The 19,457-nt window shown below is 31.0% G+C and overlaps 1 protein-coding gene across 2 annotated transcripts in view; it reads right to left on the bottom strand.

The window, feature by feature from the left end:
* Positions 1-19,457, bottom strand: part of LOC140439824 (uncharacterized) — a 256,661-nt gene that overhangs the window by 126,144 nt on the left and 111,060 nt on the right. For both annotated transcript variants that reach the window (XM_072529976.1, XM_072529977.1), the window contains exon 5: positions 5,886-6,200. In XM_072529976.1, coding sequence (XP_072386077.1) covers positions 5,886-6,200 — 315 coding nt within the window. The remainder of the gene's footprint in view (positions 1-5,885; positions 6,201-19,457) is intronic.

Here is a 19,457-nt window from a genome sequence, read left to right as displayed (position 1 = left end):
GTTTAAAAATCTAACATCTATTCATTTTCCTTTTGAAATTAAAAAATTTTTAGCATTAGAACCTAAATTTTCTTTATGTCCTTCCAAATCTTTTTCCATAAAGAAGTCAAAGATCATTTTTTAAATAAATACTATATGCAAACTAAACTTTTTCTTAAAAACCATCCTGAAATTTATATTGTTAAAAGCGATAAAGGTAACGTAACTGTTGTAATGTACAAAGAGGATTATCTACAAAAAACTGGAGAACTCTTAAATGATACTAAGTATTACACTACACTTGGAAGGAGTTCTGTTTGTACTTTGCAACAAAAAGCAAATTGTCTAGTATCTAAATTAAACATAAAGAAATTTATTGATAATAAAAAAGCAAAAGAGCTCAAAATTTATAATTCTATTGCTCCACGGTTCTATGCTCTGCCAAAAATACATAAACCAACTTTATCTATGAGACCAATTGTTTCATCTTTATGCCCTCCTAATGGACCAATAGCACAGCTCCTCACTGACATCTTAACTAATGCTTATAATTTAAACAACAATTTTTACATTAAAGATTCATTTGATTTTAGTTCTTTCATTAATAATTTTCAATTACCACAAAATTATGTTTTAGTTAGTTTTGATGTAACATCTCTTTTTACTAATTTGCCTTTAGATTTAATCATAAGTAGTGTTGAAAAACATTGGAATGAGATTTCACAACACACTAATATTGACTTATTACATTTCAAAACACTTATCAACTTTGTTTTTGATTCTAATATTTTTATATTTAATGGTGTATTTTATAAACAAATTTTTGGTAGTCCTATGGGATCTAGTTTTTCACCCATTCTAAGTAGCTATGTCATGGATGATGTTATCAGTGATTGTATCAGTAATTGCACTTTTTTCATTCCTTTTATTAAGAGATATGTAGATGATTTAGTTTTGGCACTTCCTAAACACAAAATTCATGAAACAGTCAACATTTTCAACAGTCATAATCAACATATACAATTCACAGTTGAGGAAGAGGTAGATAATTCTCTACCATTCCTTGACATGAGAATTGTAAGAAATACAGACAATATGTTGAAAACCAGATGGTTCAGAAAACCCATATGTAGTAATAGATTTATAAGCTATTACTCTCACCATCCAAATAAGATGAAAATGAACCTTATAACAGGATTAAAAGAACGTGTTTTAAAACTTTCTCATCCAGATTATCTACAGGAAGATCTTCAGTTATTAAAAAATATTCTAATTGAAAACTCTTATCCTCCAGATATGCTACATAGGATGCTTTTTTCTAATATTGGTAATATAAATAATTTAACACCATTTTTTGCTCAATCTTAAAACATTGTATCTAACAATCAGAACATCTATTATCATTCACTACCTTTTATACCATCATTAACACCTAAATTAATACAAACACTAAAGGTTATTGACAATATAAAAATAGCAACAAAGAACATCAAAACTATTTCATCTTTATATTCTAAAACTAAATATCCTATAGACAAATTTGAAAAAACGAATTTAGTATACAGCATTAGTTGTACTTAGTGTGAGGCTGAATATGTTGGTGAGACCGGAAGAAATCTTTCAAATCGCATTATTTCTCACAAAAGTGATTGCAGAATTAAAAAACCATCTTGTGCTTTGGCAGAACATGTAATCGATAAAGACCATATTATGGATTTTGATAACATTAAAATTTTATGTAGTGAAAGTAATAAATTTAAAAGGACTTTTTTGGAAATGGTTTGTATTAGCAAAAATGATAAGAGTTTAAACAAAAGATCTGAAATTCAAAATTTAAGCAAAATTTATAATTATATTCTTTCTTTATGATTTATATATAAAACTTGTAAAATGTCATATTTAATTCTCCATATATCTGTCACATTCTTTCAGACATCTATCAAGGGTGAATAAATCTTCTTCTTTTTGTTACTAAACAAAAAAGAATGTTTAAACGAAGTTTTACTTTTGGCAATATAATTGTCAAAAATAAAAATTTTATGTTGGCATTTATGACATTGAGGCTATTTGTAATTGATTGCTATTTGAACTTATTTATAAATTCAATTATTCTTATATTAAAAAAATGTTTTCAAAATTATAAAAAATTTTTCAGAGAAACATTTATTAGATAAAAACATTTTTATTAAATATTTTGAACATGTAAGCAGTGATTTTTACTTACCAAACTAATTTTTATTTGGTAAGTTAACAAAAATTGTTTTTTCTTTTTAGTTCAACCTTGTAAGTATTTTGTCTTTTTTAGCTCTTGATAATAATTGTAAACACAATTGAAAGCTCGAGAATAAAAAAATAGTTAACCAATAGCCCTATTATTGACTCCAACCCATCCAAAACAGTTATATATATATATATATATATATATATATATATATATATATATTTATATATATATATATATATATATATGATATATATATATATAATATATGTGATATAATATATATATATATATATATATATATATATATATATATATATATATATATATATATATATATATACAGTGCCGGTCTCAGCTTGCGTAGAGGAGGGACTTCGAATTGAGTAGGAGCCTCTCAATACTTTGCGTATGACAGACTGGGCGGGGGATGTCCTCAACCCCGACACGGCGCGTCCCAATGACTGATAGGGAATGTTCCTGCAGATATACAGGGCAGGTACGAATAAGGCTTAGCCAAATCAGTACCCGCGGATCAACTGAGGACATGGCATTAGACAGCAGTGATGCCATTACTGAATCAAGGCTGTTAGAACGACATCTAGCAGGTTTGACGACAGACACCCACAGGCGGCAATCCCATAATGATTTAACTGGCTGTGATACTGCGGTGCAGAACGGAATGGGAAACTACTGCACTAAATCTCTCAAGAAAAGCTCCATGACAAATACAAATCATACTACGGCCCCGAGTCTCCGGCGTCCCTTTAATGGGACAGGGGTGCTAAGAATCTCCAGAGGGAAAAATAAAAATAAAAATAGATCATTAATAAAACATATTGCTACGTGGAATGTTAGAACTTTATATCAATCAGGAAAGCCAAAAAATGTACAACTCGAAATGAAACGTCTGGGCCTGCAAGTCCTTGGAATTAGCGAAGCTAGATGGACCGGATCGGGAACTGTAAAAAGTGGAGGTTATATTACTTATTACTCCGGAAAAACGGATGACGTTCATGAAAATGGTGTTGCTATAATTCTCGAGGAACGACTTGAAAATCTGGTTGACAAATTTGTTCCTCTTTCAGAGCGAATAATGATGATAACTATTAAAAGTAAGATTAATATAAACTTAATACAAGTATGCGCCCCTACAAGTAAGAGTACAGACAACGAAATTAATGAATTTTACCATGTATTAAAGCAAGCACTAAATAACACAAAAAACACGAAATTTGTGTAATAATGGGAGACTTCAACGCTAAAGTAGGAGAAGACATAATTCCCGGTGTTACTGGAGGATTCGGTCTTGGGGAAAGAAACGAAAGAGGTGATAGATTGGTAGAGTTCTGCCAAGAGGAAATCTTTGTTATCACCAACACATGTTTTAAACAACCAAAAAGACGTCTCTATACATGGATATCACCGAGAGATGGCCATGGTAGTGTAATGCGTAACCAAATAGATTATATCATGATTAACAATAGATTTCGAAACTCATGTAAATGTACTAAGACATATCCAAGTGCCGACGCAGCCACCGATCACAATTTACTGGCATCTAGAATCAACCTAAAATTAAAGACAATCAAAAGCCTTCCATTACAAAGAAATACGATAGACAAAATCTAAAAGAAGAAGAATTTAAATATCACTTTGAACAGACAATGAACGAAAAAATTCAAGACAACATCATACAAGTATACAATGTACCAACAGTCGAAGAAAGATGGGATAACATAAAGAATGGTATCATCGATACAGCAACTCAAAGTGGAACTGTCACCCATTATAAAAAGCAAGCATGGATGACAGATGAAATAATCGAAATGATGGACGAAAGAAGACAGGTTAAAAATAGAAATAACTCAGAGTATAAACGAAAGCATAATCTGATTCGAAGAAAAATCAGGGAAGCCAAAGAGTTATGAATGCAAGCAAAATGTAAGGAACTAGAAGAATTGCAACGAAAACATGACGAATTTTACACACATAAGAAAATAAAAGAGGTTACAGTACACAAAAGAAATACACCCATAACATTAACGAATAATGAAGGTCATGCACTATCCCTAGAAGACGAAGTAATGGAGGAATGAGAAAACTACATTAAAGCATTATTTAAGGATGATCGAGGATCACTATCTAACTTTAGTGCAAATACAGGACCATCAATCTTAAAAGGTGAAGTGAAAAAAGCCAAGCCAAAAACAACAAAGCCAGTGGACCAGATCAAATATACAGCGAATGGCTAAAATTACTCTCAAATGACAATATAAAAGAACTCACTGTACTTTTCAATCAAATATATGATACCAGTGAAATTCCATCGGACTGGTTAAAATCGATCTTTATTCCTCTACCTAAGAAACCAAACGTTAAGAAATGTAGCGACTGTAGACTCATTAGTTTAATGAGCCATGCCGTTAAAATACTGTTGCATATTCTTCTAAATCGAATTAACAACAAGTGCGAAGAAATAATTAGTCAAGAGCAGTTCGGGTTCCGGAGATGCCTTGGAACTAGGGAAGCACTATTTTCTATGCAAACACTCCTTCAACGATGTTGGGAGGTAAGAAAACCCGTATATATGTGCTTCATTGATTTTGAAAAGGCATTTGATCGCGTTCAGCATACCAGACTAATTACCGCCTTGCAGAGCATCCAACTAGATGAGAAAGACATTAAACTTATTGCCAAACTTTACTGGAACCAAACAGCCATTATTAATACCAACAACAGAGAGTCAAAGCCAATCAGTATTGAACGAGGCGTAAGACAAGGCTGTATACTATCTCCCACCCTCTTTAACGTGTATTCTGAGAATCTATTTAGGGAAGCTTTAAAAGATCAAAAAGATTTAAGTTTAAAAGCTTTAACAATATACGGTACGCCGACGATACTGTGATTCTAGCTGAAAACATCGACGATCTGCAGGAGCTAATAATAATAATATATATATATATATATATATATATATATATATATATATATATATATATATATATATATATATATATATATCTATATATATATATATATATATATATATATATATATATATATATATATATATCAAAAAGACGAAATCGAAACCAATAATATCCTTAATAAAAAGAGTACTACCAACAACTTAGATGGAGACACTAAAAGCTTCTCCTGAGTGTACACTAAGTTACAGACAAGAAAACAAGAAAACACTGCCAAATGTTTGTATGTAAGAATGTATGAAAGAAAAAAGAGCCAAACCGACGTCCACCGATTCCCACCGAACCAAAAGAAGAAAAAGTTGAAGCACCATGTTAGCAGATTAACAAAAAATACAATGTCTAAGATTGTATCGAACAATCTTCTACACAAAAAAAGATCTTAACGATAATAGACCAGTTGATAATCAACTTCATAGCAACTGCTGCAACGAAACCGGAATTAAACAGGCCTCTTTTTGTGACACTTATAATGACGTTGACCATAAATTTATTTTCATCATTTCAAAAATATTATACCAGTTTTCCTAATAAATAGTTTTTTGGGTACATCACGTGAAGATGGCAAATAAGTAATGTACCACAATTTTTAAAACAATTATTACATAAGCTAAATAATAATATAATTAAACAATATTTACGTATTAATTTACGTAATTTACGTGATTTTATTATCAAGAGTAAAAGATAGCACTTACCTTCCGTATTAAAAAAGGCATACGCGCCAAGCAATGCCCAAATCACTAAAATCATGCTCAATCCTATCTGCGACAAAATCCATTGGCTAAATAATCTACAGCAACATGCTAACTTAAGGGCACAGCTCTTTTCGGAAGGACTCAGTTTTACGTCGCAATCCGTTCCTGGAACGAACCGGAGTCTATAAGGTACTATATGTAACGTTTGGACGGAAACGTCGACTTTCTTATTTTTAGTATTGGTCAAGTTCATGTGATCGACGTCGATAGTGGTCGTGTCGCCATTGGATGGTCGCATTTTAACAGGTGATAGATCTGTAAGGTAAAAATAGATAACATTAAGATAAATTATTCATTCATTCAAAATTAAAAAACATCCTTTCTAAAAATATTAGAGAAAATGGTAACCATTCGATAAAAAAATTAAGAAATTGTCATTAACATTTTACAAACATTTTTGCTATCTTTTCAATTATATTTATTGCTAATACTAAGTTTTCTCCCAGTTACTCAAATATTCTCCAATCCAAACATTCCAACTTATAGTTTAACTTTATTTTGGCAAATCGCTATTTTTGTTATTATTTGACTGACAAATGACGATTCAATCATGTGCGACCTCATGCTATAATATTTTATTGAGATCTTGATAAATAAACTATATGGGTTTGCTATTTGCATGGCAGTTTATTTCTGGTATATATTCTATATATTATTGAAATGTTTATACCAAATATGTTAAGGTAAGTTTGTTATTGAATGTGCTTTAACATTCTTCACCTGTACTTACTTATTTGGGCATCAATTGTGGTTAGACCTAGAATTTCTCCATCAGTTGATTCTCAATTTTATTTTGTTCTATCAGTTCACTTATCCATATTTCTCATCCGCATTTTGGATTCTACAACGTGCAATAATTGTACTTATTTCCCTTTGACTTTGTACCATACCTAGTACTCTAGCTTATGATGAATTAATCTTAGAACACCGGTACACTGTGGCTCGAAGGATCCATTGAATAGTACTGGTAGATTGTGGGCGGGGTCGTTCGTCGTTCATAGAGTTGACAAACAAAAGAAAGAATAGCTACTTAACAACAATAATAAATAAAATAAGGAAGAGAACAACTCTTCAAAAAAAGAAGGGGCGCCATCGTTTTTAAATGTTTAAAACCCAAAAAATAGAAACGGGATATTCTAAAAACAAGGAGGAAGAATGCAAATAGAAATAAAAGATGGTAAAATTCATGGCAAAATGGCAAAATCAAATATCACACATAAGTAGCACCAAGTAATAAAAATAATCAAATAAAATAATTAGATATAATATCTAAAAAATAAGTTAAATTTGATATTAAGTCGATTACCAGAAACAAATTATACTCTGCATGTTTTTATAAGTTCCTATAATAATAAATATGGCGTTTTTATTAATATTTATTAAAAACATTACCTTTATGGTTTTTTATTCAGTAAACGGCTAAATTATGGAATATTATCATTATTTCGAGAACCGTCGAGTTTTAAGTAAAATCCCGAAACAGGTCGATTTTTGTTATAAAATACCGATGTTATAACGTACATGAAGTAGATATGATATCACCGGTGTACGTGTACGTGACGTATTTGTTAATTTTTTAAATAGAAATCGGTATAATGCGACACCTCATTTACACGAGAATTTAATTCTCTATTTAACGACATTACATTTTTAACTAAAATATTTTTTTAAGGGTACAAAAACAATTTTTTTTTAATTTAAATTCAACTAAATTACACCCAATGATTTAATTAATAATGTTTTTTAAAATAACCAAATTATGCATAATAATTATTTTAAATTAAATGTTCGAAACCCATCCATTGTTTTCTTGAAAATATGCGAATCTACGGACACATTCATCAAGTACACTGCGGATGACTTCTGGAGTAATTAGACTCATTTCATGCCTAATTCTATCTTTTAAGTCTTGTAAGTTTTGGGGTCTATTGACGTAAAATTTTGATTTTATGTAACCCCACAGGAAGAAGTCTAGAGATCTGGCGACCTTGCTGGCAACTCTATAAAACCTCGTCTTCCGATCCACCTCCTGGGAAAGCAATGATTTAAAAATTGACGTACTTCAGGTGCGTAATGCAAAGGGGCTCCATCTTGTTGAAACCAGATATTTTCACTAGGTAAATTTGGATTATTGCCATTTGGATACATGTTAGCAAGGGCAGGTAGGTATAAGTTGAGTTCTCAAAAAAGTTAAATAACGTTGTCCTGTTAGATTTTCTTCAAAGAAAAAAGGGCCAATGATTCTGTCATTAATGATCCCTGTCCAGACATTTACCTTCTGATTAACGGTACTATGTACAAAAAATGTGGCATCATCGGAAAAAAGGATTTGATTGATGAAATGCGGATTGTGGATACATAAATCCTGCATAATTTCAGAAAATTGAAGACGGCGATCGGGATCGTCGTCGTTTAATTCCTGATGTAGTTGAATTTTGTAGGGATGGTATTTTTCTTTTTTTAAAATGCGTAATACCGATCGTTGGGAAACTCCAGCATATTTACCCATTTGTGTTGAACTACTATAAGGATTGTCATGTACATTTAATACAATATCAAGTTTCACATTATCTTCAATTTTAGGATGCCCAGCATTTGGAATATATTTAACGTGCCCAGTTTCTCCAAATTTTCGAACTATTTTACCTACTGTTGATTGGCTGATGGATCTGTTTATGGATATTTTGCATTGAATAAATTGCATACCTCGTTCTGTGTTGTTTGTTATCTCCGCATCCACTAAGAATTAATATTTCTATGCGTGTTTCATTTAGGTGAGCCATAATTTACTATTCAAAAGTAAAGATTACAATTAACAACTGATGACAATTCACAAAATCAAAACATTTACGTCAATAAGTATTACAGTAACTATGCCACGATCACTTGCTTGAATTAACATTTACAAAAAGTTTCAGTGTTTATGAGATAACTTTTTGTGTTCATTATTATTTTTACTTTTTTTTTGCTTTTTTAAGTATTTACTTCAGAAAGTCATGGTAGGAACCGATGGACGGCATTTCGAAAATTTAATTTAAAATAATTGTTATGCATTATTTGGTTACTTTAAAGTACATTATGAATTAAATCATTAGTTGTAATTTAGTTGAATTTAAATTAAAAAAATTGTTTTTGTACCCTTAAAAAAATATGTTAGTTAAAAATGTAATGTAATGTCGTTAAATAGAGAATTAAATTCTCGTTTAAACGATATGTGTAAATTTCTATTTAAAACAATTAACGGTTATGTCACTACACCCCCACCGATGACGTCATCCCTACTCCATGTATGTTATAAGATAGGTATTTTATAACAAAAATCGACCTGTTTCGGGATTTCCCTTAAAACTCGACGGTTCTCGAAATAATGATAATATTCCATAATTTAGACGTTCACTGTTTAGTTTTAACAATAAAAAAAAATTCACTAAATCCTGGCTATGCATTCACTTATGTCAACGTATGTTGATTTTTTCATAATTACGTTAAATCCAGAGATAGCTATAGAAAAATGAGATCAATACCATAATATTGTCAGTTAATGTCAAATGTATTTTGTAGTATTGTAAAGCTTTTTGCCGTAGATTGTATAACGGGTCGAGGTAAAGTTATTGATGAGAAAATTTCTTCAATTTATTAATTCTGGAAAATACAATTCTGAAATCGCGAATATGTTGCAATAGTGTAAGAAATATAGTCAGAAGATACAGGATCGATCGTCACAAACCCTAGAAATGTACATAAAAGTAAATTAATTGAAGCAGATTGAAGGGCATTAAGACGCATTATAGTGAAAAATCGACGAGCAAATTATTAGTTCAGTCTTCAGAGATTTGACCCCTAAAAATCATACGAACAAGCTGAATTTTGCCAAGAATATCAATTTTAGGACCCCAAAAAAGATGAAAAAAAGTTTACTACTTTAACCCCCGGACTTCTCCGTAAAACACCCCTCGTAGATGGGTAAAAACGCAAAAAAATCGATTTTCAAAAAATCTGTAAGCCGTAAAAAAATGTTTCAAATAAAAAATGAAGCTGAGATAATTTTGAAAAAAAATGTTTATTACTACTTTTTGCGTAGAATGAACCGTTTTCCTAGAAACAACGCTTGAAGCGACCAGCGATTTTGACTGTCAGTTACTCATTTATGTTAAATAAAATTTGTATTAACTGGACGATAAAAAATCGATATTTTTTAAACAGAGCATCCTATCGACAAAAATTAAAATACGTTTAAAGGTGAAGAGTGAAGTTTCTATAAAGGTGTTAAATAAAAAAACTTTAGGCGATTTTTGCCATTTTTCACGATTCTCTTGAGATCAATAAAATTTAATATATAAATATATTATAAATAAAATATGAGGCATTTGAAATAGACTTAAAAACTCAGAATTTAAACTTTAATATTACAAATAATTTCTTCTTCTTCAGGTTCCTTCTATCGGAGGTTGGAAATCATCATCGCTATTTTAATTTTATTGGCCGCGCTTCTGAACAATTCTAATGAGCTGCAACCGAACCACTCTCTCAAATTTCTTAACCAGGATATTTTGCGTCGTCCTGGGTTTCTTTTCCCTTGTATTTTCCCTTGCATAATTAATCTAAGTAATACGTACTTCTCGCCCCTCATTATATGACCCAGATATTGAATCTTTATAATTTTAACAGTTTTTATGACTTCACATTCTTTCTTCATTCTTTGTAACACCTCTATATTAGTTACTTTTTTAGTAAACGATATTCTGTGGATTCTCCTGTAGCACCACATTTCAAAGGAGTTTAATTTTTTGATTTCAGACTGTTTTATTGTCCACACTTCCATGCCGTAAAGTAAAGTAGAAAAAACGTAACAACGTAGCATTCTTATGCGGATCTTTAGATTAAGGTTACGGTTGCAAAGTAAGTTCTTTAATTTTATGAACGTGTTTCTTGCCATTTCTATTCTAGATCTGATTTCTTTTGTTTGATCTCCATCTTTGGTTAGCCACGTTCCTAAATATTTATATGTTGTTACTCTTTCGATCGTTGTATTATTGATGATCAGGTTATCTACATTTTGTGTTTTTTTTTTGAGAATATCATTGATTTCGTTTTCTTGAGATTCATTTGCAGTCCGTACCTTCCACATGCATTGTATACATGTTGTATTATGTACTGTAGATCTTCCATATCACTTGCAAATATGACCGTATCGTCCGCATATCTAATATTATTATTGCTATTTCTGTTGACCAAAATACCTTCCACAATATCCAATAAAGCTTCTTGAAATATCACTTCACTGTAGACGTTGAATAAGAGTGGTGAAAGTATGCAACCTTATCGAACTCCTCTAAGTATACTTACTTCCTCTGTCAGTTCTCCTTCAACTCTTATTCTTGCTTTCTGATTTTGATACAGATTCGATATAATTTGTAGATCTCTACTATCTATGTTTTTGGTCCTAAGAATACTTAAAAGCTTTTTATGTTGAACTCTATTAAAAGCTTTTTTAAAATCTATGAAGCAAGCATGTATGTCCTGATTTATATCCAGACATCGTTGTGTCAGAACATTGACTCCGAATAATGCTTCTCTAGTTCCTAGACCCTTTCTAAAACCCATCCGTGAATCACTTATTTCTTGTTCTAATGTCATGTGGATTCTGTTATGTATGATTTTAAGGAAGGTTTTCAATGTGTGGCTCATTAATGCAATTGTCCGATAGTCATTGCAATCTTTAGCATTTGTGATTTTTGGAATCGTTACAAAAGTTGAGAGAAGCCATTCTTTGGGTTTGTGTCCCGTCTTGTATATGGAGTTAAAAAGGTCTAACAAGACATCAATATTATCTTCATCAATTATCTTCAATAGTTTAATTGGTATATTATCGAGTCCTGGAGCTTTTCTACCTTTTGTGTGTTTTACTTGTTCTACCAAATAATCTCACGTCACGGTAAATGCTTCCAAGAAGACGGGTGTAATTTATAGCATAAGTTAAGTACTTTTGAAAAACGTACTAAAATTCGGCGTTTTTTAAGCATATTTCAAATGCCTCAAAATTGTTGCCAAAACTCAAAACTAAAATTTCATGCTATAGGTATTGAAGATTGGATTCTAGTTATGCAAGATCTATAGTGGCTGGTCAATGAAAAGGATACACTGTATTATTCTTATAAGAATAATAAAAAATGATAAAAATCACGTCATGTTTATTTATTTAACACCTTTATAAAAACTGATTTCATTTGCGGCTAAATACAAAAATTGTATACGAAATCTGTACTTTTTACGTTTAAAACGCATCTTGATGTTTGTCGATAGGATATTCGGATCAAAAGATATTTAATTTGTATCTTCGTGCTGATACAAATTTAATTGAGCATTGATTTCGCGCGCGTATCTGACACTTAAAATCGCCGATCACTTCAATTGTTGTTTCTGAGAGAACATTTTTTATATGAAATATTTTTTTCTATGGCGTATAGATTATTGGTAAATCGATTTTTTTCCGTTTCCCTTCCTCTACGTGGGGGTTTTAGGGGAAAGCCAGGGGGTAAAAGTAGTAAACTTTTTTGCATCCTTTTTAGCGTCCTAAAATTGATATTTTCAGCAAAATTCATCTTCTTCATATGATTTTAAGAGGTTTGAGTGGAATTTTTGTCTTTGACGACTGGAGAATATATGGAGTTAAGCGTTTTATGGAGAAAAGTTATTGGAAGACAGGTTTCTGGATCAACATGTCACTAAGAGGCCAACAAATTAGGATTTGGTACTTACGAACTAAGTTTTATAGTTGAAAAAATTTGCACTAATTGTTTTTAATAAATTTCATTATATTTTAGGCTAACGAAAAAAGCCACTTAACATTACAACAAAAGAAAAATAGAACAAGATGGTCAAAAGAGCATAAAGGTTGGACTCAGTCGCAATGGGATTCAATACAATGCAGTGATGAGTCCAGATTTGAAATGTGTGTTAGAGACAGTAGGAGTCGCGTCATTCGCAGGAAAAAGGAACTTCTTCATCCCGATTGTCTGAAGAGAAAAGTGAAATTTCCTGCATCTGTCATGATCTGGGGTAGCATGATATCTAAAGATGTGGGAAAGTTACATTTTATCGATAAGATTGTAAACACGGACAAATATTTGATTATTTTAGAAGAATCTCTTTTACCGATCACCACCGTTTAACATCAGCGGAAGATTTTGTCTTCCAACATGACGGCGCAGGTTGTCATATATCAAAAAAGAGTTTAAAATGGATTGAAGACCATGGCATACTACTTCTGAAATGGGTTTCATTTTTATTGGGATTTTTATTTGATATAGCTGTCTCTCAAGTGCCTTTTTAAATAAGTGGTCGGAGTAAACATTGAATAGTGTTGGGAAAAAATACAACCTTGTCTGACTCCTCCTTGTATGGAGATTTCGCCAGTGTAGTCATCTCAAATTTTTACGATAGCAATTTAATTCAAGTGCAGATTTTTCATGTCACGAATATCTTTGTCATCTATTCCTAAATTTTTTAGCATCTGCAATAATTGTATATGCTGTACTGTATCGAATGCCTTTTCAAAGTCCACGAAGCATGCAGATACATATTTTCTTTCATCACGGTATTTTTGTACTAGGATATTTAGTGTATAACGCGCCCCCTAGTTCCCATAGCATTTCTAAAACCAAAATGGGTATCTTCGAGATCTTCTTCGCATTTTGTGTCTAATTCTGTTGTGGTGTATTCTTAGCAAAACCTTAATAGTGTGGCTCATTACGCTAATTAATCGATATTGTGAGCATTTTCTAGTATTGTGTTTTTTAGGTATTGCGACAAAGATGGACTTGAGCCAGACTGTGGGAATAACTTCAGTGTTATCTATTACATTAAAAAGTTTTGCCACTACTTTTATGTTATCTTCATTTATTAGCTTCAGAAACTTGGTGTATAATTTTGTTATTATTGTCATCTAGTACACATAAAGCTCGTTTTTTAATTATGTGGCTTATTTCTTTTAATTTTTTGTGCAAATTAAATAAGACGTACCCAGATATACTACCTTTCGTACCACCTTTCTCTCATCCATTTTTCTTTGGCTTATTTTATCCCACTTTTAATTCTTTTCTGCAGAGGTCTATACTCTGTTTTATTCGATTTATAAGTCGACGTTGTTTTATCAATTTTAATAAAAAAAATGTTAAATTCATTCCATAGTTCATTTTTAGCTTCTAGTTGTTCTTTGATATTCTTTATTCTATTATTAAATTCTTTTTAATGTTATGTTTTATGCTTATATCGTCAATTATCGTCATTAAGTAAATTGGTTTTTGGTTTTTGTCGCTGGATTCATTTTAACGTTAGTTTAATATCTTCCAAAAGAGGTTTGTAATCAGATCCAATATCTGACTCCTGGAAATGTAGTGACTTTTTGACGGCATTTCATTGAAGCATTCATGGAGCACTAGGGGCCTAAAATTATTGCGTGAGAAAACATTTATAGCCATAGCATATGAGAATGCCATATGAACGTTGATTTTTTATTACTATTTTTTATTAGCTGTCTCCTAATCAAAAGGGTATTTGTTTTTAATTGATGTGCATATATTTCAAAAAAGATCAGAAATATGCCATACTCTCGAATGCTTTTTTTACTAATAATTCGATATAATTCTATTGCTTTTTAATATTTAGATCTAATTTTTTTCCTTAAGAATTTATCATTATGTGTAAAATTAATAATAAACACTTATTTACTAAATAGAAATTCTAATTAATAATATATGTAACAGTGTTTGCAATCGTCAACCCTCGTAACCCTTGATCAGGTCATTAAACTTCTCCTAAATAACCAACTTTTACTTTAACGACTAAATTAATATGCTTAAGGAAATCTGGATTCTATTTTTAAGGATAACAAGTAGTTGTTTCTCGTTCGATATCCATCTGTTGTATATATTTCCATTATTAATGGAAAGCATTACGTATTACCACGCTAGCCAACAATTAGAATTTGAAGGTAAACGACATTGGATAAAAGTGTTCTTTTTGCATAATTAATTTATCGTTCGGGCGAAAGAGTGAGATTTTGCTAATCATTAATAGATTTAGGGCCAAAGAAAAGTTTTTGAACATCTGTGTCTAACTTTATTTACAAAGAAAATAACGGTAATTGTGTAGATACCATTTGTAACATATAATAAAGTCACTAAAGAATATAACCAATTTACAACTACTAAACACATAGAGGCATGTACACATTACTAAAATGCTGTAAAATTTACTTTTAAAAAGATTTTTACAAGAATGTTAACCAGTGAAAGTTTTTAAAACTAAAATAATGTTTTTTAATGGTAAACTTAGTCTACTTTTAGATGGCACTCTTAGTTTTGTGCTAATATAAACTTTTTGAGTTTACACAGGTCTCAGAACTTAATAGCCTCCCAGTTGCGTCATTGTTTTTCCAATATTTTTAAAATAGTTTCTGAATCGGTTTCAGTTGGTCTACGATAGTAACATTAAAAAAACTTAAAAAAAGATTTAGGTATATAATTTTATGGTCAGTATATAATATAAACTACTTAAAATGATATATTATATTTAAAACATACCACAAACACTACTCAAAATTACCAAAAATAACATTTTTTGTTTTTTTGAACAACTTTAAAAAAAAACAAAAACATTCACAATTCAAAACAAGCGATTAAAAAAGGTTCGTAATATTTAAGAATTATATTACCTAATAATAAATTTTCTAGGTCCCTTTTCTTGTTTCCAGATATCGGAGTTTTTGAAATGTATGCAGTTTTTGTAACATCTTCTATAGTTCTTGCTCCTGTCACTCGTCTTCTCTTTCACTCTTACTTCACTTTCACTCTCCTTTACTTTCCTTCTTAAATTGAATCATTTTGATATCAGACAATTTTATTTGTTCACCGCGTATATTTTTCTGGCAGTTGAAGTCGATGTTGTTAGCAAGCATTTTTAGATCGATGAAGTCATTGTAACTTAATTCTTGTACTATAAGAGGGATTCGTTTTTTTTTCTTTACTTTTCTAATAATCGACACAATTTAATCGAGAACGTATATCTTTTATGACTTTTTAGCTCTTTTCATAGCCTTTTTGATGATACTGTGGAATACATCACCTTCGTTTTGTATATAATCTCGGATGAGCTACTTGTGTGTTATCGAATTTAACTGAACCTTCTTAATTGCGTAGTAAAACATTGAAAGCACAAATCTGTTTTTTGCTGACAGTTATAGGAATAAAAAATGATGTCAGACTGAGGATGTATATTAGTGATTTTTTTAAGAAATGTCAGGATACATGAACCAATTTCGACTGCTCCTTTTTGTCCCAGACCTTCATGCCAGAACCACCGGAATATCTCGTCATTGCTTTTTTCTGATATCGTAAAATAAAACAATTTAATTTTGTAAAAATTTTTATTTAGAAATTTTTTTATAAAAGGTATATTAATATAAATACCCTATCGAGCTACATCACAATCACAGAACGTTTTCGGAATAACTATTCCATCATAAGTGCTATCTGGATTTACATATTTGAAGCCACTAAAAATGTGGGTAAAAACTCTTTAAATGTAGTAAGATTAACTTGGAATTACATTTTTAATATTTAAAAACTATAATGATTAAGTAATAAAAGAAATTGATCACATGGGAACGTAGTACTCCACTGGGGTTGCTAGTGGAGATGGAATAGTTATTCCAAAAACATCCTGTCATTGTGATGTAGCCCGCTAGGGTTTTTATATTAATATACCTTTTATAAAGGAATTTTTTAAATAAAAATTTTTGTGATACATGGTATACAGCCAACTACAGGAATTTATATTCATTGTGGAATGTAATCTTGATTTATAGTAAAACGCTGATGTTTGATCCTTTTTCTTTTGATTTTTCTTTGTCTGAAGCTTTCTCAGTTCTACTTAGTTCTTTACCCTCTTGGTGCGACTTGTACTAACATTGTTATTTTCCTTTTTCTTCGTTGGACGCGTTTTTAAGTGATTCACACAAGTCTCATTGGTCTTTCGTTGGAAAAAGAGACATCACTATTGAATCGTGTATTAAATACGTGGGCGTAGACGTCATAGTTTTCAGGCTGGCTTAAATCGTCTTGTTTCATTTTATAGTGTCTGTGTATTTTTGCAATGGATAAACAGCCATCTATAAAATCTCTTGATGTGTTAGCCCTTTGATAATTTCTCTATATGGGGTATAAAATTTAAATGTTTTAGGGACACCATCATTTCAGGGATCATCTTTGCCTGTTGACCATGTTTTCCATGTTTATCAGACGATACAATTTCAGACCTAGAGAAGCTTTTGATTATTCTAACGATACATTTTTGGCAAAGTAACGTAAGTGACATTTTTGGCGAAAATCATGTTTTTCCATTAACCTAACGCTATTATTGTTAAGAAGCTACTGCCAAAGTGTAGTAAGCCTAGAATTATTTTAAACCTTTGTTTTTGAACTATTTTAAAAACGTATGTCCGGAATTGTTTTAATCATAACCGCAAAAGAAACGCAACTTTAGCACTATTTCCATAATAATAATGTAAGCAAACGTTGTTTACCGCCATAATAACGTAAGTACCGGTCGGTTTCTGTTACTTACGTCAGTTTTTCGCAGTCAGTGTTTGGCTTACGACAGTGACAGATTCGTGCTACAATCGACTAAATTATTAATTTGAGGTAAGTTATAACAAAAAACGTGATTTTTTAGTTATATTTTAAAAATATTGAAACCTTAACTAACATTATGTACATATAAAACTCCATTTCATATTTAATTTCGTTTATTTATTACAAATTATTGTGACATAACCTAAGAAAAAATTCTGTTAAATTTTTTGTTAAAAATGTTTGTGAATTTTAATATAAAATGTAAACTGTTTATGAAACAATAAGTAAAAAATTGTAAAATTATCAATCTAAACTCTTATATCTAGAAAACGGTTAAAGTTAGAGAAATACTGCTTGCATGTTTCTATACTGATTTTCATAGAAGCTATTAAACATTGTAAACATAAATGTTTGGTTACTTTCAGATTATGTCTATGCTTAGTTCAAGAACAAAAAGAATTTTGGCCGCTGTTAACCAAAATGATGAATGGAATAATGTTTATTTTGAGGAAGCAATCCAGTCTATGCCGATATCCATTATTTCAAGTGAGAACCTACATAACTCCGAAAATATTATTATAGAAACTAATTTAGTAAATGGAGACGTAATTCAAATAGATCAATCCATTTTATTGCCTTCTAACAGTTCGAGTCCTTATGAAAATGATCGTAACCATACTACCATGCAAGAAGAAACAAATGTACCAATAAGTAGTGATAGTACAAATGGGACAGTGGGTGTTCAATTCGAGCAGGAATGCGGTTTAGAAGAACATTTTCAGCCGTTAATTAATTATTTTAACAATACCGGTACAAAGTTAAACCCTGAGACAAGAATCTGTAATGTTTTTCCAAAACTAGTAGATTATGACTCGACATCTTCGGAAAATGAGGATACATTTGAACTAATTGAAAAAAATGACGAATTGAGAAAGCAAAATAAAACAAAAATATTAATTGGAAAAGGCATGGCAAACAAATTTAGTTCGGAAATTTCATTTCATAATGACCCTGATTTCTTTTCGTCATCTAATTGGGACACAGATACAAGCCACCCAGATAAAGCTGTCTCTTTAGTTGGAAAATCAGGAATGAGGAAAAAGAAAAAGCTTAACAAAAGAGAAACTAAAAAATGCGAGTACAACTTTGGCAAAGGTAGATCAGTAAAAGAAAATCCCTGTAAAAAAAAATGTCAGCATAACTGCTCGTCTAAAATATCTGAGATTACACGGCATGACATCCACGATTTTTATTGGGGGCTTGGTAATTATGAAAAACAGAGAAATTGGTTGATATCATGTGTCAAAAAGGTAGACATATTGCGAAGAAAAACAGAAGCAGAGTATAGCAGACGACAAAATTCATATAAGTACTTTATCAGTTGGGACGATAAAATACTTGAAGTGTGCCAGCAGTTTTTGTTACAGACCCTAGATATTTCGCAAACAGTTATGCGATATGCAATAAAACATGCTGTACAAAATACATGCAAAAGTGATCAGAGAGGCAAGCACGAACCTGTTAACAAAACAAGTTCAGACATGATCAATAAAATACACGATTTTATTAAGCAATTGCCAGCTGTACCATCCCACTACTGTCGAAATCGAAGTAGTAGAAAATACTTGCCACAAGAATTGCGAAATGTTAGTTTCTTATACAGGATGTTTATTAAACATGAGGAGATAAATGGAAGAAGCAAGAAAGATTGTGTTTCACTCAAAGTTTTTAGGAACGTTTTTAACAAAGATTTTAACCTTGGGTTCCACTTACCTAAAAAAGATAAGTGTTCTTTGTGTGAGGTACGAAAAGATAAAGAATTTCAAGAAAACACTACGTCAAAAGAGACATACGATAAACATTTAAAAGAAAAGGAAGA

This window comes from Diabrotica undecimpunctata, chromosome 4 (assembly GCF_040954645.1).
Source record: "Diabrotica undecimpunctata isolate CICGRU chromosome 4, icDiaUnde3, whole genome shotgun sequence".
In the NCBI taxonomy this organism is placed as follows: domain Eukaryota; kingdom Metazoa; phylum Arthropoda; class Insecta; order Coleoptera; family Chrysomelidae; genus Diabrotica; species Diabrotica undecimpunctata.
Note: the sequence above shows the minus strand (reverse complement) of the source record. Positions and strands in the feature narration are given on the sequence as shown.